This window comes from Cynara cardunculus (assembly GCF_001531365.2).
Source record: "Cynara cardunculus var. scolymus isolate 2C chromosome LG 10, CcrdV1, whole genome shotgun sequence".
Lineage (NCBI taxonomy): Eukaryota > Viridiplantae > Streptophyta > Magnoliopsida > Asterales > Asteraceae > Cynara > Cynara cardunculus.
This window is the reverse complement of record NC_037537.1, coordinates 4,919,792-4,944,344: the sequence shown is the minus strand read 5'-3', so window position 1 is coordinate 4,944,344 and position 24,553 is coordinate 4,919,792. Positions and strand designations below refer to the sequence as shown.

Below are 24,553 nucleotides of genomic sequence, written 5' to 3'. Positions count from 1 at the left end.
AACTTATCTTTCCGCAAACAATCTTGTAAAATCTGTATTGATCTTCTTTATCAATATATATTTTAAATTTGAAAATTGTGTTTGTATTCATCCCCCCCCTTCTACAAACTGTTTAGTATTCTTGTAGACCCTTTTGGGACCAACACTAACCGAAACTATTATCAACGAAACAAGAAAAATGATAGAAATGTTGAGATCCAACAGGAGGATCCACACAATTTTGTTTATGATGGTGTCCCTAAACAACATCGTGTGTTGAAGGAACAAAATGCATGTGAACATTGTGGAGCAAAATGGTTCGAATTTGAATTTCGTTCCTTTTGTTGCATAGGTGGAAAGACAAAGTTGGCATACTCACCCATTCCAGAAGAACTATATAAATTATTTACAATGCAATCAGAGTTAGGCGAAATGTTTAGGCACAATATTCATGCATACAACACAAACAATTCCTTCACGTTAATGGGGGTAACTTCGGATAGTATAGTGAGAAATATGACATCTGGAGTATATACGTTTCATGCTCAAGGGGGAATATATCATAGGATCGATCAGTTAGTTCCTAGGGATGGACAACCTTGGTACTTACAACTTTATTTTTATGATGCCGAATCTGAGCTTTCACATAGACTATAGTGGCCAAATCTTGATAGAAACGTCATTGAAATGTTGACTCGTGTTCTTTCTATAAACACATACATGAGAACATTTTGAAGCCTTGCCGACCTAGAACCACTCGACAATTATAGAGTCACTTTGAATGCTTCTGTGGAACTTGACCAGAGGGTGTACAACCGACCGACCACATCTGAGGTTGAAATACAAGTATTTATTTTATCTTATTTACAATAAAATGTATCACATGGTATTGAAGCAAATTCTAACATTGTACAGGTTGCTGGTATTTGGGTGGAAGGCAATGACAACATCACTACATACAAGAGAAGTATTGTTGTGTATGGGAGGTCTGACTACAGTAAAAAAAATTGAAAATCACTATGGTTGCTATGATCCATTGTTTTTTCCCAATGGTGAGTCTGGATGGCATGCTAGAATACCCAGACATGGAGTGTGCATCGATGAAATTGTCAATGACAACAAAATCTTCGACGAAGATCATGAAGGTATGAACATTGTCACATATATTTATTACCTTATTCACTCATTTATTAATTTATATTATTCAAAATCGATAATATGCAGGGGGTAGCTCAGGAAAGGGTAGGAAAACTGTAACAATGCGAGATTATTATTGTTACAAGTTCCAGATTCGATCGAGTAATAACATCATTTTATTAGGCGGAAGATTATTTCAACAGTTCGTGGTAGATATGTACATCAAGATAGAGACTACACGTTTGTCTTTTATTGAAAGGAATCAAACGAAGAAAATATCAGACTTATACCAAGGTGTTGTGGATTGTGTCTATGCCGGTGAGGTTCAACCAAGTAGAATTGGACAACGGGTTGTGCTTCCTGTAAGTTTTATCGGAGGCCCACGTGATATGCGAAGAAGATTTATGGATGCTATAACTTTAGTTCAAGATGACGGGAAGCCCGATATATTCCTTACCATGACGTGTAATCCAAAGTGGCCTGAAATCCTTAAAGAGTTATTGCCTTGTCAAACCATGCAAGATAAGCCGAACCTTGTTACAAGAGTTTTTTGTGCCAAATTAGAGGATCCTAAAAATCAACTCTTCAAGAAGCACATCCTTAGCGAGGTTAGGGCATATGTTAATGTCATCGAGTTTCAAAAACATGGTTTGCCACATGCACATATCCTCATGATAATGAAACCGGAACACAAGATTAAAAACCCAGACCATTACGACAAGATAGTTTTTGCTGAAATCCCGAACCCGACAAAGTATCCTGAAATGCACGAACTGGTGATAAAGCACATGATGCATGGTCCTTGCGGCCATTTACGACCGTTTAGCCCTTGTTTGGAAGGTGAGTCAAGAAAATGTCATTTTAGATATCCTCAACAATTCAACGACAAGACGGTGCATACAAATAACTCATATTTGATGTATCGAAGGAGAAACAATGGAATAAAGGTGAACATCCGTGACAATATCCTTGATAATAGATGGGTGGTCCAATATAATCCAAAGTTACTAATGATTTTCAACTGTCACATCAATGTTGAGGTTTGCTCAAGTATAATGTCTATGAAATATGTGTTCAAGTATGTTTACAAGGGTCATGACAAACAAGTTATTCATGTCGATCCTGATAGAGAAGAGGTCATTATCAACTACATAAAGAGATTTCAAGATGCACGATATGTTTCGCCACCTGACGCAATTTGAAGGATTTTTAGCTTTTCACTTTCTCAAATCCACCCCTGTGTGATGGCTTTGCAGGTCCATCTTCCGAATTAGCAGCTGGTTAGGTTCAGAGAGAATAATATAATGACAGATATCGTTGATAGAGAGAAGGATAAGAGCTCAATGTTGACCGCATTGTTTGAGAGGAATAGAACAAATATGAGTGTGAGACAATATTTATACAAAGATTTTCCGAAACATTACACGTGAAATGCCAGTTCACGTAAATGGAATCCTCGAAAACAAGTATCAATGAGAGGACGACTGTTTCATGCTAATCCTGCCAAAGGAGAATGATATTATCTATGCCTAGTTCTGCCTCATATTAGTGGGCCCACGTGTTTTGAAGATCTTTACACGGTTAACGGCATAATACATCCGACATTTTGAAAAGAAGCTCTTGAGAGAGGTCTAATAGAGACCAACGATAATTTCTCGTAATGTCTTGCCAATGCCACCTTATTTCAGTTTCCCAATGCTCTTAAACGATTATTCACGACGATCTTGATTTAATGTGAGCCGGGAGATGTTCGCAAGTTATGGGATGAACATTATGATTCACTCTCTGAAGATTATAGACGAGACTACGAAAATGTTGAGGGAGTCCAAAATATGGTTCTTGCAGACATCGTAGTCTTTTTACAATCTATGGGTAAAAACCTCGATGATTTTGATCTTCCAAGTTTAAATGTAGCTGTTAATTTAGAATCACGAGGATTTCATGAGGTACAAGAGGAGTACTCCATAATTGTGCATAACGAAGACTTACATGCCCGAAACTCTCTAAATTCCAACCAGAAACATGCATTTGATGAGATCATGAGGCATGTAGATAATGATTGTCCAAGTGTGTTTTTTGTGATGGACTGGGTGGAACTAGAAAAACATTTTTGTATAGAGCTTTGCTAATAACATGCCATGGGGAGAACAACTCACTCTCGATTCAAGATTCCCCTTACTCTTAGTAATAATTCGGTGTGCAATATAAAAATACAAAGTGCAACTGCTGAACTACTTCGAGTTGCAAAAATAATCATCTGGAATGAAGCATTAATGGCAAAAAGGCAGGAAATAGCGGCACTCGATAGAACAATGCAAGACATCACTGGGTGAGACTCCCACTTGGTGGAAAAATAATGATTATGGGAGGTGATTTTAGACAGGTGTTGCTAGTAATGAGACATGACACTCAAGCACATATCGTAAACTCAAGCTTACGGATGTCACCTATGTGGTCTTCGATTAAAAAGTTGCGGTTAACGATCAATATGAGAGCACTTACTGATCCATGGTTTTCGGATTTTCTGTTACGTGTCAGCGATGGAAATGAAGAATCAATAGACGAAAACTTTATTCACATACCTGATGACATGGCCATTCCTTACACAAATAAAAATGAATTGAAGGACGCTTTGATTGATGCAATCTTTCCTTCTCTTCAAACTTGCGAGACTGCTTCAGATTATATCATTTATAGGGCGATACTAACAACTAAAAATGAACATGTCGACGAGATTAATGATCAGTTGGTTGAAAGATTCTGTGGAGAGGAAAAAATTTACTATAGTTTTGATGAGGCAGAAGATGACAAGAATAACTTATATCCGATGTAATTCTTAAACTCACTGACTGTTAGCGGTTTGCCCCTCATTACCTCCGGCTTAAAATTGAATGTACGATAATACTATTGCGGAATATCGACCCCTAAAATGGATTGTATAACGACACGAGGTTGATATGTAGAGGTTTTCAGCAGAATGCTATCGATGTAGAAATAGTTGTTGGTCAGCATGCTGGTAAGAGGGTATTTTTACCAAGAATTCCTCTATGTTCGTCTGAAGATGATATGTTTCCCTTTAAATTAAAGAGAAAACAATTTCCCGTTCGACTTTGTTTTGCCATGACAATCAATAAAGCTCAAGGATAGACAATTTCGGTGGTAGGTGTTTTTCTACCGGAAGAGGTATTCTTGCACGCCCAACTTTACGTGGCATTGTCCAGAGGGATATCACGTGAAAATACGAAGGTATTAGTGAAACCTACCAAAAATTTCAACCAGGAAGGACTCTACACATCAAATGTGGTATATCAAGAAGTTTTGAATGATGATTGTGTATGATAAAAACATGATTATATTTTCTATTTTGTTTAAACATAAATCTTAGACTTTCTGAATGAGAAATTGCATTAATTTTTCATTTTCGGATTTTGATGCAGATGTGAACCACCAACTATTTCAAAGATATTTTGCAAAAAAAATTATATTTAAAAATTGAATATATATCCTGATAGAACCTTTTACATCTTTTCAAATATATTTCCTGATAGAACAAAATACAAATTTTTATTTGTAATCGATATGCCCGTCTACATCTTTTCAAAATTTCACATCCCACCGCATTGCACGGGTATACAACTAGTCATACATTAAAATAAACAACAATTATCCTAACCAAACAAAAACTAGATTGGTCCAAAAACTAAATTGTTACAAACAAAAACTACATTGGTACAAAACAAAAACTAAATTGTTTCAAACAAACAGACAATATTCAATACGGTGGCGGGGGAAAATGTTGAGATTGACTGAGGTGTCTAACCAAAACAGCTATATCTTCAAGTTGTTTATCTCGTTGCTCCTCCTTCTTTCGTCGTCGCTCCTCCTCCGCCCGCTGTCGATCCTCCGCCACGCGCCATCGCTCCTCCTCCGCCATCCGTTGGTGCTGACTTTGTTCCTATAAGTCTCTAAGTTGGGTCCTTAAGGTTTCAATTTTCTATAAAATAAATAAAACATTATAATATTTAATATGAATTATAAACTAAATCGATAAACATTATCAAAGAAAAAATATGCACATACCCGACCCTCTGAAGACGATGAACACCTTCTGTGTAGTTCCTAGTCAAGACCGAATTTGGAACCTGGTTGTACCCAAACCCAATAGACGGCCTTTCTTGTTTACCCCAACTGCCTGCTCCCACAACTCTTTATCAACTAAGGGATAGGTGGAGGGAAAATCACCATATCTTTGGGTGAGAACCGTTGAATAGTCATCCTATATATGGTTTAAAAAAGATTACAAGTCAAAACAATAGTGTCGAAAATTGTAGCCAAAACAATCCAAACGTTTGCCCAACAAATGGCAACCCAAACTAAATATTGATACATACGAATTTTCTAACTTATACAATCCTAATGTTTGCCCACCAAATGGCAACCCAAACTAGATTTTAATTTAAACGTACCAAACGATTGCCCAACCTAGATAGATAGTTAGGTATCCAATTATATACATTAAAATAGATAGATATACTTACCATCACTTGGCTACACTTAGAGGTCACGTATCCCCCAGAATCCGTAGATGTGACATCTCCACTCGACCTCTTCTTATGCGTATAATCGAACAATTCCACAACGGTCGGTGGCACGCCTCTTTTGCTTGTGTTTACAAAGGTCAAATAATACGAACATATGTTAATTATGATATATATTTAAAATCAATCTACTAAAGTAATGGGTTTTAGGTCCTACCAAACGAGCACCATGCTCTGAAAATGGGATCGATCCACCGGTGTATACCGCAACTTGGCTATCACATTTCCCACGCGCCACACCAGAAACAGCCATCCAATTGTCATTGTTCCAACAATCGACCATCTGGCTCCACACATCTGAAGATATCCAACTGTGGGGGGAAGTTCTTCAACACACTCATATCCCGGTGTGGGTCGGTTTCATCGTATTGAGGATACCCATTCCTTTTTGCTTTTCCCCCAGCTTTTTTCCTCGCCGCACTCAAGTTGTCATCATATGGCTTGGCCGACTTTCTTTCCCATGTCTCTAGGATCTAGGCATCCAAAGTCGAATCCCAAGTATAGTAGCCCTGTACGTAAAAGTTTAGTCGCTTCTTAGGTTTAAAAAATAGCAAAAATATAACAATTTTAAAATATATCACGAACCTGGAACCGCTCCCACGTTCGGCGTCTCATGTCCTTTGGGATTTTTTCCCAACTGATCCATGGGTCGTCAAGCAGCTCTCGGTTGATCTTGGTGATCCTCCGGATCACTCTGGTGTCATTAAAACTATATAAATAATGAATTGAATTAGTATCAATACACAATTATTTGTATCAATTAAAAGATATAAAAGTATTTACTCTGTGTCGCGGATGCTAATAACCTTCCGCTGTTGTGAAGCGGCTTCGGAGCAGCACTACCACGTCCAGACTCTATCTACTCCGGTTATGCCGAAGCACTACTAGAGGCTCTACCCGTACCGCGGCTAGGTGTACTGCCACTACCTCGATCGGTAATCCGAGTACACGGCATTATCGATTTTTCTACAAAGCAACGTCAGAAAACATACAACAATAATTCAATTATACAGTAAATAATCCACACAATAACAGATGTCGAACAATGGTTTACTAAGATTTAAAAATGGAAATAATATAACTTTAAAACAACTAGACAAAGTTTACTAAAAATAAAATTTACATGAGAATTTAATCATCTGATGAGTGATCAGACAAGTCAAGTTCTTTGTCCTCAAAGTCACTCTCCGAGCATTGGAACTCCTCTTCTTCGTCATTACTCTCATCAACGTGCCAGTTGTCGCGACCTGTATTGGCAACTTCGATGTCGTCTTCCCTTATATATATATATATAACACTAAATAAAAAGAGAATCGGAAAATTATGAGAAAATAGATGAAATTTAAAGTATATGAATATGGATGTCAAATTGACGAAAATATATAATTGTTTTTTAATGTATTTTATTTCATTCGAAAATATACCATTCGAATTTTGTATATTTTCGAATAAAAATAGGGGGGGTGAGATTTTTAATTTGAAAAATACTAGTTGTATACCCATACAATGCGGCAGGGTATAAGTTTATATAAATGTAAGCGAGAATACCTATTGGCGATTACAACAGATAAACACATGATTGTTATAGCAAGACCAAGCCAAATAAAAAACTCTTTTCCTTTCAATTTGAATATTAATATGTTATTTTGAACGAATGTAGACATATTTTTTGTAAAAAAACCTTTTATAGTTGGCATGTTAACCGACAAAACTCGTCTGAAGTCAATAAGTTATCCAAACTTTTAAACACTGACACCAATATGAGATCGTCTATTAATATTTATAGGTTGGAAACAACTGCAGGGATAAGTATACACGTATAATTCCTTTGCAAAGTTGTACTAAAATTTAATTTCAAACTCAACGTTCATCGAATAATATATGAATTGTTTCATTGATTTGTCAACTTCTGTCGATTTTTCAATTTGATTTTAGATAGTTTGTTTTGTCATTCAATCTTAATTCTCATACAAAGTATTGATTGTTTTGTTTGATTTATTAACTTCTAGTTTTATACCCATGGGGATCATCCTCAGAGTTCACTGGTTCAAGTCCAACAACGGTCACGGGGGATTTTCCCGGCTATTTTCTAGACCCCTGGGATTAGTCAAGGTGCACGCATCTTACCGAAATTAGAAATATGTAGAAAATTGCAGTGGCAAAGGAGTCAAGTAGATCACAACTTCATCAGATTACAACCATCAACAAGTAGTAGAAATAGAGTAGAGAAAATACACTTGTCTTCGGTTCACTAAAATCTTCAATCGTAATATGAAAACTAATTTAAAATTTGGATATTTAAAGTTAGCTTCTCTTAGATATGGACTTCATCATGTATCACACGTTGAGTTCCAAGAATAATTTGAAGAACTAGAAACAAAATCAAAATCGAACTCCGAACTCAAATGTAGAATCAAATTTGATCGAGCAAGAACTATGTCTTCACTTCTCAAATTGGATGCAATCTCCTTTTGCCATTTAACAATGCATCCTTTTGTCTTCACTATATCCTATTTGCCATTAACAATGCAATCTCCTTTCCTTGTTTCACAATTATGAACCAGATAAACATTGCTTGCTTCCTCGTTATAGATATTTTTGCATCATCACTTCAGTAACTGAGTTGCAATAAGCTGTCAAAATGAATCCTGTAAGTATTATGCTAACGAGCTTATTGGTTATAAATAGTATAGTCAAAACACTTCAGTTACAAAATCCCTACATATAGCTTTACAAGAGTAATCAAAATACATGCTTTTAGATTGAGTGCTTAAGTTTTTTCTTAAACAGCAACTCGTCTAGATGTCTATTTTTACCTGCCATGTTAACTGTCTGTAGCCTTCAACTTTCGCGATCTTTTAGACTGAGCTGGTGAGGATGGAGCTTCTCTTCCAAGTCCCTTTAAACCCAAACAATATACTGTTAGAAATAGTAGAACAACAAATAATTTACATAGGTAAATTGATCATGTTGCATACCTTGTGTATCTGATTCCTTTTGCCAACCCTTTCTGCTGACATTGCTGAAAAGTAAATAGATATTAACTCTTAGTCCTTGAAATCAGGATTACAACAGAACCAAAAAAAAAAAACATGAAAATACAACTAAAAATCCAAGCAAAGTATATTACCTCCAAAGCTTACTGAGTCAGGAATGAATGTTCAGTCCTGATCCATACCACGCTGTAAACATTATCAGGTAACCCCGAAAGAAACCATATCGAAACATATGATATAGACATAATGTATGTGCATTAAAAATATTTCATATTCGACTTTTAAAAAGGCTTAGTGACTTTTGGCATGTCTGGTGTTTCAATATATGAAATTTCACGATAAGATGAACCTTCCTCCTTATTTTGCAACTTAAAAAGAAATAAACAACATAAACTTGTAAAAGATGGTCATGCCCAAGAGTAATAATCTTAAATGGTGTTGCCATGGAATAGTAAGAAAAACAAGATATCCACTTACAGCTTGTAAGAAAAACTAATTTAGTAAGTCAAAAGGATGATAGACAGAGACTAATTGAACAGATGAATATAAAATAAAACAATACCAATTTCTGAAGAGTTAGAAGAGTCAAAATCTCTTTTCTCAATTCCAAATGCTCTGCACAAATAGGCTAAACAACAATCAATGACTCTTAAAAACATGTATTCAAGTACATACCAGAAGTAACAAATTTTCTGAATCAATGACCACAAACTAGAACTGGAGATGAAAATAGACAAATTAAGAAAGAAACAAGACTGACCATCCATTCAAGCACTGAGTTGTGATGAAAACCTCGCAACCAACAAAACACTCTAGTGTCCTCTTGTTGCCGTGGTTCAATGTTGTTGAATTTAGTAAGCAAGCAAAAACATCCAAGCGTTTTAAACGGGAGTTAACAAAAACCTTGATAATAATGCGGTTAGACATAGAAAACGGAAACTGAAGACTTGTGCCTCTTGGTGTGTCCATGAACATTGAATCACCGTAATTAACCTTGTCCTACATACATATAGATGAATCCTATTATGTTAGTTTACAATAGCATATGTGGGCACAAAGAGAGTGTCACTTTTGTCACTTATATATAAACCAAACCAAAATCGACCAAACAAAAAACATCTACCAAAATCGATCAAACAGAAAATATCTAAAATATGTTAAGAAAGTAGTAACTTGCCTTCATGCATGTCGGAAGAATGTATGAAGAAGAATATATTAAAAAAGCTATAACTTGATTTCTCTGGATTGCTTAGAACCTGTGAGAATCAAAGAAATCGATAAACAGAACCAAGATGGCAAGTAGAAGAAATCGATCAAACAAAAAAACATCTAAATGATCAATAGAAACCCTAAAAGAAATCTATAATCAGAAATCATCTACGTGAGTCGATGAAAAAAATCTACCTGAATCGGGAGTATGATTTGAGAAGCAACATAGGAAGACCGAGATGAACGATAAGCACCACTAAAAATGAATCGAGAGAGTACTGAATCAAACAAGAGCTTGAATTTGATTAGTGTTTTGGGAAATGAGAGACCTATTATAAATGGATTACTATTGCAATATTGATCCTAATCAGACATTCGGTTGGAATGGATTGCATCATTGATCATAATCAAACGTCAAGTTTAAATGCATTGCAACATTGATCTTAATCAGACATCCGGTTGGAATACATTGCAACATTGATCCTAATAAGGATTTGAATAGTTGAGATCCTTTTTCTTTAACATTACAACCATAAGCAAGCAAATATTTAAAGCAGTTCTACAAATCCAAAAAAAATCAAATCTACATGATCCATCCAAGTATATTATTTTTTGATCAAATCTACATGATCTATCTTTTGTCTATTCCATGTAACCCAGCCAGCACGAGCAGTATAATACACACATGAAACATACATTCACAAATGCATATAAGGGCAAACTCTGAAGTGTGTATCCAAATTCAGTTAGATAAAGACTTGGGAATCATCAACCTCAACTAAGTTAGTAACAAATTCATTGATCACATTAAGATAGTTACAATGTTAGCATATTCCTGAAATTCAAGCAGTGTTGCAAATTGTGTTAATTTTACTTCGTATCCCTTTTTTCACAACTTCTTTCAGCTGCAACAGTTTGTTATTGGAATGGATCTATCACAACCAAAAAGATAAGTCAATATAGCTTGGAGAGTTAACAAAACAATCTCAACTTTAATAACTCATGCTTTTAGACGGCCACCAGTTTTAGTCCTTATAATTGGATTCATGAAGGTCTTTCTAACAAAATCTCTAATCTCTAGTTCTCATGACTTTTACAATTCAATAAATGCCAAGTTCTCAGGAAAGCTATATCCTATTTGGTCAAAACTCAAAAAGCTCATGGTTCAATATTTAGTGGATGTCCGTGAACTATTGTTAAAAGTATGTGTTGGCGTATCCTATCGACTAAAGAAGCATGCCTCTTCTTGTTGATCCTCTCTCTCATTGATTTGATGATGATCCTATTTATCTTACGAAGTGTACTATTTCTGTATTCAACTTCAGCGATCATGAATGAGTCTGTTAAGTGATCGATGAACATGTATGGTAATTCCTTCAGAGATAAGTGTCCTTCAGGAAGACAAAACTCACACCACAGAACCTTCAGCGATATCAAAGATAGAAGCTGAAGATAGAGACAAGCTAGTTCGTGATCTAATGCAGTTTTTTCAGTGATAACAAGCTCGTCTAAACAATTGTGGAATCTACTCAAGATTTAGCGAACACTAATGAGAGTTTCAACATCATTCCAGTGTCAGCGATCAAATGAATCTTATTGAACAAGATTAGTTTTTGTCTTGTCCTTCTACACACAAAGGACAAACCCATACCCCTCAAAGTAGTACTGTATGGAGTCACTCTATTGTCTCCAAGTGTGCTTACCTACTTTGTGAAAGACTACTATTCATATATGGCCGAATATTGTATATCTACAACAAAGAACAAGCTCACCTATTAAATCTTTCCACGTGCTTTGTACCTTCTAAATTGCATTTAATGCAATGGGTATAAATAGCTGAGCAGTTCTTCCTTCTCAGTTATCTTCCTCATCTTATTACCCAAGAAGATACTTCTCCCTCTAACTCTCTATCTAAGAGAAAGATATCCACTCAGTAAAGAGCATAAGACCTTCTTAACCTTTTCTTTTAGCAAGTCTTTTATTTATTGTTATCTATAACTTGTGTGTTTCTTTGATTGGTTAGATAAATTTTGTATCTTATCTTTTCCAATCTCTAAAAATCTGTATTGATCTTCTTTATCAATATAAGTTTTTTTAAAAGTAAAAGTTGTTGTGTTTATATTCACCCCTCTTCTACAAACTGTTACCTATAAACTCTTGTAGATCTGGCTAGGACCAACAAGTGGTATCAGAGCATGTTTGTTTTAGTGTTGTATTGTTGTTTTATTGGTGTTCTATATTCTCTTTTTTCTAGATAATTTATTTACCTTTCAAATGGCTTTGCAAAACACAAGCACAAACTTTCACGACCATGGCCCTTTCGCCAAACCTTCTCGGTTCATTAGAGACAACTTCAGTCTCTGGAAGAACTGGATGTATCTTTTCTTAGAGGGTGTAGATCCTAAGATTCCATACTATGTTGAAAATGGACCTTATGTCCCTTTTGCAATCTCTCTAGCAGTTCCTGCTACTGCTACGACTGACAGGATTCCTGAACGATAGATTCCAAAGCCCCATCATCAGTGGCGTAACGAAGACAAAAATAAAATGGCTTTAGATACTCGAGAGAGATCTATAATATCCATGGCTCTTGCTGACGAGGTTTATCACTCTATTTTTGAAGCATCATCTTCTGTACCTGAGCCCTCAATCTATATCATCTAGCAGCCCAGCGATGGATGATAGATCATCCCATCAATCAAACTTGGTGATCCAAGTGCAGGTATTCAGATTCGTTGAGGTCTAGGTAATATATGTCTCTTTGTCAACTTTCTTTCTTTAGTTAAGCCCTAGAAAACTAGTAAGGCTATCATTGACCCAATCTGGGTCACTGCTATGCAAGAAGAACTTGAGTTTGATAGAAAAAAAGTCTGGTACCTTATCCCTCGTCCATCTAGCAAAGCTGTGATAGGCATCAAGTGGGTTTATCGCAATAAGCTGGATGAACAAGGAATTGTAACCCGTAACAAGGATCCAGATGCACCAGTGAAAAGAATAAAAGAATCATTTGACTTCTATCTGGACTCTCCACTTGGCTCGGGGGGATATAGCTCAGTTGGTAGAGCTCTACTCTTGCAATTGGATCGTTACGATTACGCGTTGGATGTCCAATTGTCTAGGCAATAATGATAATATCTTGTACTTGAATCGGTGGCTCACTTTTTCTAAGTAATGGGGAAGGGAACAAAAACATGGCAAGAAGAAAGCATTGACTAGAATGAGACATTCGCACAAGTGGCTAGACTCGAAGCTATTCGAATCTTCCTAGCCTATATAGCCCATAAAATTTTAGAGTCTACCAAATGGATGTAAAGAGCGTTTTTCTTAATGGAAAACTTTAGGGAAAAAATTATGTTGAATAACCTCCAGGGTTTCTTGACCAAAGTATCCAAATCAGGCCCCTCGTGCCTGGTATGACACCCTTTCTTCATTTCTCATCTCTTAGAAAACTCAAGGGTCATATCATTCTAGTCCAAATTTATGTCGATGATATTATATTTGGTTCCTTTAATTCCTCTTTGTGATTTCGCTTATCTGAACGCATGAAGAAAGAATATCAGATGAGCATTATGAGAGAACTGACTTACTTTCTAGGTCTTCATATTAAGCAATCTAATAAAGGCATTTTTATCAATCAGAGTAAGTATGTCAATGTTATGTTGAAGAAATTCGACTTAACCAACAGTTAATCTATGAAGACTCTAATGGCTCCTCCTCTCTCGCTGAACAAGGATCCAAATGGAAAACTTGTAAATGTTATTGTTACAGAGGAATGATTGGCTCCTTGATGCATCTTACAGCTAGCTGACTTGATATCATTTATTATACTTTTCTATGTGGATGATATCAGTCTGAACCCAAAGATCCCATCTGATTGCTGAAAAATGCATATTCAGATATCTTAAGGGTACTCCTAATCTGGGCTTCTGGTATCCCAAAGACTCAAGTTTCAACCTAATAGGTTAAGCGGATAGTGATTTTGCAGGTTGCAAGATTGATAGAAAAATCACTACTGGAGGTTGTCAGCTTCTAGGTGGAAAGTTGGTGAGCTGGACAAGTAAAAACAAAACTCAGTGTCCACATCAACTACTGAAGCTGAATATGTAGCCGCTAGAAGCTGTTATGTCCAAATTTCTTTGGATGAAAAATCAGCTCAGTGATTATGATATTTAGCTATCTAAGATCCCTATCTACTGTGATAGCACCAGTGCTATTGCAATTGCAAACAACCCTGTACTTCACTCTAAGACCAAATATATTGAGATCAGATATCATTTTATCAGAGATTATGTTATGAATGGTAATATTGAACTTCACTTCATACCTACTGAGTACCAATTAGCTGAGCTGTTTACAAAGCCTCTTGATGAAACTATATTTAATATTTTAATCAGCGAACTTAGAATGTTGAACACTAAGGATTAATTCCTTAAGCTCTAAGCAATACTCAGTGATACAAAGTGAAATGATTCAGTGTTTCTAATCTATCATTGAACTCTTGAGTAAATGTATCTTTCTCTCTAAGATATGTTACTTATCTATTCTATTTCTCAAAACTTAAAACCATCATTGAATCTTTTCGTATTCAGTGATTAAAATGTTTTAAAAGTGACGATTCAATGTTTCTTTCTATATCACTAAACTCTTTAGTAAATGTATCTTACTCTTAAGGTATATTTTTCTTTTCTTAAAACTTAAAACTATTATTGAATTCTTCTCTTATTCAGTCATCTTTTGCTTTAAAAGAAACTTAAAAGTATCACTGAACTTTTCATATTCAGTGATCCTTTATTTTTAATGAAAAAGATGATGAACGGTCATATTTTATGATGTCATTATAAAAATTATGGTATCACGTCCGTCATTCTGACACACGCGGTCCATTAGCCTTTCTACCCAATCACAGTAAAATGACGTGCAAAGAAACTCATTATTGCACATCTTTTCGAAGCGTCATTTTCCTTTCTCCTCTTTCTCTCTCATCTCACCTATATATATCTCTCTTACCCTCTCATATTCCTTTTACGTGAACACAAAAACTCTCTATATATTTTGTGCAAGTAAGAACTTCCAAAAAACCCTTTCAAACCAGTTTCTTTCCTTTCTTTCAAGGAACAAGTTTGTAACTTCATATTTTTGGCTATTAATCTTCTAAGAAACTTGTTTGTTATTTAAAAATGTCTTTCTTTCTTTTAAATACAAACAACAGGTGTTATAAATCATTCTTCTTCTAGATTTATTTTAACCAAGTGTCTAAAACCCTAATTTCTTCTGGTTTTTCAAAAGAAAGTTTATTCTTCAAACTTTGTCCTAAAGTGCTTTTAACATTAATCTGTGCATAACTCCATTTTATGTTCTTTCTTTTACAAAAATGGTTGATGCTCAAAGCGTGAACTTTGCTTTGGAAGACATCATCTTCAAACCCAACAATCATGTAGCACTCCTAGACATACCTGCAGACAACCCATAATTTGTAGATGCTGCTAAATTTCTAAAGAACTCCATTCTGGGATATGCCCTCACCTTTCAACCTGTAATGGTGAAGGATATCCTAAGGAAGTTCTGGTTTACTGTTGAAGCAAAGACAGTGCAAGACAAGAATGGAAACTCCATTGTTTAGATCTTTTGTGAGATCAACTAGATGGAAGTGAGTTTTGGCTTCTCAACCGTGTGGACTGCTCTCAGACTTCCAATGCACGTTTCTTATGCCAGAGATCCAGAAACTGAGCATATCATCAAAATTCTAGACGATATTAGACTGGCCTTTGAAGAAAGACTCCACCACTGACCTCAACAATCACTGACAAAGATTGAGAAAAATATGATGTCTACGATCGGACAGTACCTGTGTTTGCACTTTATTCAATGCATGAGTGAAAGATAGATGATCAAGATTAAACTAGTCGTGTGGCACTAAACATCGGCTTCTCAGTGATCAGAAACATCAATGCCAACTTCTCCAAACTCATCTTTGACGATCTAGTACTGAAGTTGAACAAGCGTTGGAGTGAGAAGGTGGTCCCCTACACCAGGTTCTTGAGTGGGATTCTTGCCAGGATACTTGCTACTAGGTACCCCACTCAGAGTGATCTCCCCATCTGTTGGCTTAGATCAAGGATTCTTGATCACAAGACCAAGCCTTCATACATTGGTCTATTCGCTCCTATGTTGAGAATAGCCAGTGTTCCTCTTCTTCCTTCATCTTCTTCTTCAGTAGCTACGACTATGGAAAAGCCCCCTCATTCTATCCCTGTTACTACAACCTTATCCTCATGAAATAGGACACCATCTGAAGCCCCTCTTTGTCCCTCAAAAAGGGCTAAGAAAGCCAAAAAGGGGACGTCATCCAATCTAGTTGAGACCCCTGAACAGGTCTTAACTATTGAAATTCGCCTTACCTTCGAGCATCTGTTGTAACCCTACCTAGCTCTTCAGTAATTCTCCTATTGTTGTTGAATATGTGGTTCCTACCCCAACCACTTCAGTGACTCAAAGCACTCCCAGTATCGCCACTGCTAATCCTCCACTTCAATTCTCAACCGTTCTTTCCTCCCCTCCTTCCTTCTTTGGTCTCTATTTCACGTGCTGATGATCCCATGGTAGTTATCCCCACCATTAGTGAAGCCATCACCATAGGACTCGAGGATGCTCTTTATGAAATTCCTCAAATACATGCTACTGATCCTCATGACAGTGTATTTGAGATGTCCAGCGATAATCCTTCAGATACTTCTAATGACCCCTTAGGTATACACCAAAGCTCCCTTTCTTTCTTTGTTACTAACATTGAGCCCTCTTATGCTCAATGCTCTCCAATTTTTATAGGTCCTTTTGGAGAATACCATTGGTGAAGCCATTACCACAGGACCTAAGGATGCTCTTTATGAAATTCCTCAAATACATGTTGCTGATCCTCATGACAACATATTTGAGATGTCAAGTGATAATCCTTCAGATACTGCTGATGACCCCTCAGGTATACACCAAACCTCCCTTTTTTTTCTTTGTTACTAACACTGAGCCCTCTTATGCTCAATGCTCTCCAATTTTTACAGGTCTTTTTAGAGAATGAACCCCTAGTCACCGAGGCTGAAGCCGATGACATGGATGAGGATGTCACGTTGTTGCTTCCTGCCCTCGCTACTATCCCCGACAAGATGAACGAAGTGCACCAAGGAATGCCCTCAAAGAATGACCTGACTCACGGCCTCTCTGTTGTCCAAGTTGAGGTGCGTAAAGTCAAAGAAATGTTGAACACCATGAAGACGGAAATCTAACTTAATTATAAAGTTGTCACTACACTCTCCAACAAAGCTGAAGATGTTCGGGCTCGGCTTACTAGGAATGGTGAGCTTCTTGAATGGATCTTCCAACTTCTTCAACAACCAACACCTATCCATGAACCCTCCTTCAGTATAGATGATCGTCATCAGCTGGACAAGGTCACTGAATTCAACCTTCATCAAGCCGCACCTATTGCCTCCATTGAGCAGAAGATGCAAAACCTCGTATCTCGCCTCCCTCTCTTAGCTGCTAATGTTGATGATGAAAAGAGAGGGAGAAAGATACAAAAGGGGAGAAGATTATGGAGAGGTCAGCTGTTGTGGATGCCGGGGAGAATATCCCTGAAGCCATCGATGTTGATGATGTCATCAGTGGTGATGATATCGTGGTTACTGTTGATGCTGCTGACCATGAAAACCTTCATCCTTCCATCTCCGCATTTCCAAATGTTGGTGCTCAAGATGATAATGAAGACGATGATGATGATGAGGATTCTGAACCTCAACTTCCAGATGCAGGCACTGATCTTGGTGACAATGATGATGATGATGATGATGACGATGACAAAATGATTGCTGCATCCAGATCATACCAAGAAAACCAACAAAAGGAATATCCATCAAGGAACCTGCTTTCCGTGGGAGAAATCATCAGGGCAATTAGTCAATCTGAGGACAATCTTGCCCTAGTTCTTAGGGCAATTAGTCAATCTGAGGATGCGGATACCTCCAAGTTTGTAACTCTTTCCTCATAAACTAAATCTTCTACCCCTATCCCTTTATCGCTCTCTGCAACAAACCCCCCTGGTCTCTCAACCTATCTCCCATCTTTTGAAACCCAAGAGGACGATGAAGATGATGATGAAGTGTTTGTCCCGAATATGATCAATCTTCATGAATCTTCAATAAATCTAAGGCAATCTTCAAGAACTCTCAAGAACATGAGAAGGATAGTTGAGAGAAAAAGTCAATCTGGTCAATGCTCATAAATCTCTCTTATTACGTAACTGATTTTACAGTGAAGCTCTTACAAAGTTACAAAGAATAAAAGCTATTTATAGGGTCAAACTTGAAAGCCTAGTCAAAGTCAAACTATTCAAGAAAAGTCAAACACGATGACTTTTACAACAATTATAGACAATAGTAACCTTTCAATACGAATACAATTTACACTGAAATTCAGTCCTAACATGAAGCCAACACTCTAATACCCAGGAAGTCGTCTACACAACTTGTTTGCTCAGAAGTTGAAGAAGACCTGAGGATGGCTCAACTAATAAGCCAGCGCGACCAATCTAGAGTAAAAAATTCCTCTTTGTACCTCTTGATGTGGTGATTTTGATTTTCTTTTCAGAAGCTGAATGTGAAGAATTCCTACGTGCTGAACAAGAGCAAAAGAAACATCATCAACAACTTAAAGAATTGTCAACGAGTGAAGGGAAATTCAAGAGGAAATATCCGTTTAATGCTTAAGCCCAACTCTTAGCTAAAGTTGAACGAGAACGTCAACGGGTGTTGAAGCTGAAGTATCGTGACCTCAACCAGTGTAAAGAAAGGATTGAAAAAAGAATGAGCCCACTCCAAATTTCAAATGTCACTAATGAAAGATGATGCTCTTCTTATTTCAATGGTCATATTCCAAGAGAACAATATTGTTATCACTGAGTATACCTCCTTCGTCACTCGGTATGGTTTCTACGAATGGCTCGAGATTCGACAGGCTATCCAGAAGTCCAAATCCAAGCACAAGCCTTATGTTGAAAAAGTTCTGAACGAATTATTCAACAAGGTGTCAAAGATCGTCGGGGTTCCTCGTCTGCCACAGAAGCTCTCTCGAAGAAAAACCCTTTCTGATCCTGAAGATGGTCCATTCCACAAGAACAAGTATGAAACAAAATTCTCAGTGGATGAACTCTTCAAGTGTAGAAAGAAGCCATATATCTCAATGATGAATCTGTCACTACCAGATAAGGGTCCTTATATACCCAACGCAGTGCATGTGAAACCTGAATATGGACTTATGTTCATTCACTATGATGGTCAATACATGTTTCTGAGTTCCATCTCTGCCCAATAGATCACTTATAATATCTAAGAACTTGGCTGAATGATGATTTATATGGAGAGATGATAAACCGCAAGATTCGAAAGGAAATGCTTAGACGTAAGATGCAAAAAGAAAATGTACCTAACTACATCAACTTCAACAATCTAGATTAGATAAATCTTTCAGTCTTGTAATATCTTGTATCTCTTATCTTTTCTCTTTCAGTGTATAAAATGATGATTTATATGGAGAGATGATAAACCGAAAGATTCGAAAGGAAATGCTTAGACGTAAGATGCAAAAAGAAAATGTACCTAACTACATCAACTTCAGCAATCTAGATTAGACAAATCTTTCAGTCTTGTAATATCTTGTATCTCTTATCTTTTCTCTTTCAGTGTATAGCTTTTATGTTTTAAGTCTACCAAAACTGATTATAATCATTGTAATATTTTCCCTTGTAAAGTATTCAAATAAAATGATCGGTTCACGGAAAAAGATCCTTGAAAAGAGTAAATAAGACATGTACTTATGAGTTCTATTTATTTCTTACATTCGTTGACATCTTTCTAGTCAGTGAATATGCTTTCAGTATTTAGTTATTAATATTGTGTAAGTTTATTCTTTCCTTGTAATCCTTTACAATTAAAGTAAATTTCCATAGTAAACTGTATCACTGAAAAAGATTCCAAAACATTTAAAAGGAACAAGTATTTTACTAGTACCTTTTCCTTACTGTTGTAGCTAAAAAAAATCTTTATGTTGCTTTGTCATCATGAAATAGGGGGAGATTGTTGATCATCTCTCTCAGTGATTCGATGATGATCCTTTTTACCTTACGAAGTGTACTATCTCTGTATTCAGCTTCATCGATCATCACTGAGTCTGTTCAGTGATCACTGAACATGTATTGTATATCCTTCAGAGACAAGTATCCTTCAGGACAAACTTACAACATAAAACCTTCAGCGATATCGAAGATAGAAGCTGAATATAGAGACAAGCAAGTTTGTGATCTGATGCGGTTTTTCAGTGATAACAAGCTCGTCTACACAAGTGTGAAATCTACTAAAGATTCAGCGAAGACTGATGAGACCTTCAAAGTCATTGCAGTGCAGCGATCAAATGAATCTTGTTGAACAAGATTAGTTTTTGTCTTGTCCTTCTACACACAAAAGACAAACCCATACCTCTCAAAGTAAAGTACTATACAGAGTCATTCTACTGTATCCAAGAGTTCTTACCTACTTTGTGAAAGACTACTGTTCATATACGGCTGAAGACTGTATATCTGCAACAAAGGACAAACTCACCTATTAAATCTTTCCACGTGCTTTGTACCTTCTAAATTGCATTTAATGCAATGGGTATAACTAGCTGAGTAGTTCTTCTTCCTCAATTATCTTCCTCATTATATTACCCAAGAAGATACTTCTCTCTCTAACTCTCTATATAAGAGAAAGATATCCACTCTAACTAGTGAAAGCACAAGACCTTCTTAACCTTTTTCTTTAACAAGTCTTATCTTTATTGCTATCTGTAACTTGTGTGTTTCTTTGATTGTTTAGATAAGTTCTTGTCTTATCTTTTCCTCAAACAGTTTTTTTATCAATATAAGTTTTTTAAAAGTGAAAGCTATGTTTTTAATCATCCCCTTTTCAACAAACTGTTACCTATAAACTCTTGTAGATCTGGATGGGACCAACACTCTACAGACTTTTTAAATGGATAAACAATCAAGCAAATTAAGATCACTATGTCACAAAATACCTCTTCAAATGCTGCTCAAACGCAGAAACATCATAAAAGCACTATCAAACTTGCATGAAAAACACTTTTTCAATAAAGTAAACCAACTTTAATCCTACACTGTTATAATTCAAAAATATGCCACTAAGATTATGCATGCTGCAATTTTGACAGGTTCACTTAGAGTTTGAAACAGGCTAAGACATAAACAAATAGAGATGACAAGAACAGAGAATCCTTGTTACATCTACAATCCAAAAGGGCGATCATTTTGCAAACTTCATTTGTTTCTTCAAATTGATTGAATTTAAGCATTTCATGTACATCTCATTCATAGGCAGGTCCAAAAGAGGTAAGATGTACATAGACCTATCAGCAACCTCAATGGAGAAAAAGGATTTAAAAATTCAAGAAATATTAGCTTGAATCGAGATGCTTGAAAGTCTTATAGTATTGAGGCATTTCGAGCACCTAGTTTGCATATCTTGAATTGACATACAAAATCTTCATTGTGAACATCTTCATCCTAAACATCGATCTATATATAGACAAACTCCCATGAACTTCGAACTTAATAAATATGAAATCCCATGAAAAATAAATCTATAGAAAAAAAACAAAAAATAAAGAAAACAACTCCCTGATAAAACTTCCAAATCTTTTACAATCTGGAGAAGCAACAAGAATGTACTCAAACAAGAAAAATCGTTAAACAAAGGTTAGTAGGTAACAACTTACCATTTCGATGAAGAACAAACACACCATAAGTTGAAGACGACAAAGGTTTCTATATAGTTGAAAGTAGAAAGCATATAGGATAGAGGTAACTGGATTAGAGGGGCGAGAGAAGGAAGGAAGCATATCATATCTCTAGTATGTAACCTTGGGGAAATCAACATGCACGTCGATGCTTGAGTAGGTTTTGGAAACAAAAACTGCATTGAGAGTGAGAAGAGCATCTTAGGAGCTGAAGGACTGATTTTAAGAGCAGGAATAGAATGTTGGGGTTGTACACCATGCTTCTTGTCTTGTAGTTCAGAGAATCTAATTTATAAAACCATTAAGATGTTGGTCCCGAAAGGGTCTACAAGATAAGAAACAGTTTGTAGAAGAGGGGGGGGATGAATACAAACACAATGTTTTCAAATTTAATATATATATTGATAGAGAATATCAATACAGATTTTACAAGACTGTTTGCGGAAAGATAAGGTAAAGAAAAACCTATCTAAACAATCTTTGGTTACACACGAAGCTATAGCAAACACAGAAAAGAGAATGATATATGATAGATCCTTTACTTAAGCTAGAGGATGCTTAAAGTAAGAATTAGGTTGAAGAGTGATGCGTGCACTCTGCAAAGAGAATAAACACTTCTATTTATACCCAGTGCATTAAATGAACATTTAATGCAATATGGTAGGTTTAGAGTGCGTGTCAAGCCTTAAGAGGAAGGTTTGTCCTTTGCTACAGTGAATAGTACAAAAGCACTATTCTTGAGCAGACACCCTTGCCTAAAGTTGGTGGACAAAGAGTCGACTAATCAGCTCCGTACCGTACTAACTTTTGCAAGGGTATGGGTTTGTCCTTTGTGTGCATACGGACAAGACAACAACTATCGTGCTAAGAAATCTTCTTTTGATCGCTGAATGCTGGGATGACCTGGAGGTCTCATCATCATTCGCTGAAGCTAGAGCAGTCTTCACACATATGTAGACAGGTTTGTAATCACTGAATACCGCTTCAGATCACGTACTCGCCAGTCTCTAATCTTCAGTTTCAGTCTTCGACGTTCGCTGAAGGTTCTTTGGTGTGAGTGTTGTCTTCTTGAAGTATTGTTGTCTCTGATGAATTTACAATGCAAGTTCTTCAACGATCACTGAACATACTCAGTGATGATCGCTGGAACTGAAAATACATAAACACAAATACAACGTGAAAGGAAAAAGGGATTATCATCAAATCACTGAGAGAGAGGATCAACAATCTCCCCCTATTTGATGATAACAAGATAACATAAAGNAAGGAAAAAGGGATTATCATCAAATCACTGAGAGAGAGGATCAACAATCTCCCCCTATTTGATGATAACAAGATAACATAAAGAAAGTTATCTTTTCAAATAATAGYWAGGAAAAGWWACATATAAAGTACATGTCCCTTTTTACTATTTTTGAATCTTTTTCAGTTGGGTCAGTCTCAACTTGAGAAGTTTTCATAAGTTATATCTAAGAAAATTACAAGTACAGAAATTGAAACTGAAAGCTTATTCACTGACTTAATAGATTGTCAGTGAATAATGAAAGTAACACTGGAACTCATAGACTTGTGTCCCTATTACTTTTTTCAGGGATCTTTTTCAGTGAAGTACATGGAATACTCATTTTATTAAACAATGGAAATAATACAAGTATTACAATACATGTCCAGATCTTATAGAATATAAGTATAATCACTGAAAGGAGATATAGTACATGAAGTTACAAGGAAGAGTGGATTGTTGTTACAAAGAGAATCTTATTCTAGAACACTTAGATCTATGTAATCAGGTACATCTTCACCAAGGTTTCTTCGACGTAGCGAGGAATAGACGAAGCCGTACAGGGGTTTTGGCAGGTTTTTGATGCATACAAGTATTTTTGTTGGAACGTTGATACATAACTAATGGAATGCTTAGAGTATCTCCATTAACTGATACCCTTCGTATCTTCATATCTACGACTCTTCCAGGCATGCTATAATCTATCCAGAGCAAAAGATACACCAAGTGATTCATTGGACATAGACGTAGCTCTGACATTCTCTGAAATCTGACTTCACCGTCATAGTTAAGTAATATAACTCCTAACTCAGGTTTAAAATGCACAGAGTTGGGTGTATAGGGACCCTTATCTGGCAAGTCAAGATTCAACATAGAAATGTCAACACTCATATGACCCTTCAGGACTTCATCTAAGGAGAACTTTGTTTCATGTTCGTTCCTTAGGGATGGTCCTTCATTAGGATCATAGAGCTTTATTTTCTTCTTCCCACCTTTCTTCAGAGTTGGCCGGTCAGGGACCTTGACATACCTGGACATTCTTTTGATGAGCTCGTTGATGGTGTCCTCGAYAATTKTCTTGTGTCTCGACTTGGATTGCTGAATGGCTTGTCTGATCTCCATCCATTCGCTATATCCATAGCGGCCTAGGTAGGAAGGATACTCGGTAACGGAATCAAGATTGTCCCTGGTGATGAGCAATGAGACAAGAGTTACACCATCTTTGGATCGTCCGTTGATGGTGACGCTGATGATTGGGCGGGGACTAAGTCTCTTTTTCACCTTTGCTTCGCTCCATTGCTTATCCTTTTCCACAAGCTTCAACTCCTTCTTGCGTTCATCTTCTGCCATAGAAAGAAGTTTAGCTTGGGCTTGGACAGCACTCACCGTTTTCTTGGACTTTTTCTTGGGAAGGACTTTAGCAGCTAGAGACTCGGCCAGCTTTAAGCTGTCTTCAGTCTGCTTCTTTTGAAGCTCTAGCTCTTCTTCAGCCCTTAATGCCTCGAGTCTTTCAG

At 36.5% G+C, this 24,553-nt stretch overlaps 2 protein-coding genes across 2 annotated transcripts; both read left to right on the top strand.

Annotated features, from left to right (window-relative positions):
- The first annotated feature begins 462 nt into the window (after nucleotides 1-462).
- LOC112519921 lies at nucleotides 463-2,318 on the top strand. The gene is made up of 3 exons (XM_025128242.1): nucleotides 463-581; nucleotides 895-1,124; nucleotides 1,204-2,318. Exons 1-3 carry the CDS (start codon nucleotides 463-465, stop codon nucleotides 2,316-2,318), a joined length of 1,464 nt encoding a protein of 487 aa, XP_024984010.1.
- A 936-nt stretch (nucleotides 2,319-3,254) lies between these two features.
- LOC112519920 lies at nucleotides 3,255-5,085 on the top strand. The gene is made up of 4 exons (XM_025128241.1): nucleotides 3,255-3,445; nucleotides 3,496-3,945; nucleotides 4,080-4,140; nucleotides 4,945-5,085. The coding sequence occupies exons 1-4, from the start codon at nucleotides 3,255-3,257 to the stop codon at nucleotides 5,083-5,085; spliced, it is 843 nt and encodes a 280-aa protein (XP_024984009.1).
- Nucleotides 5,086-24,553: the final 19,468 nt, after the last annotated feature.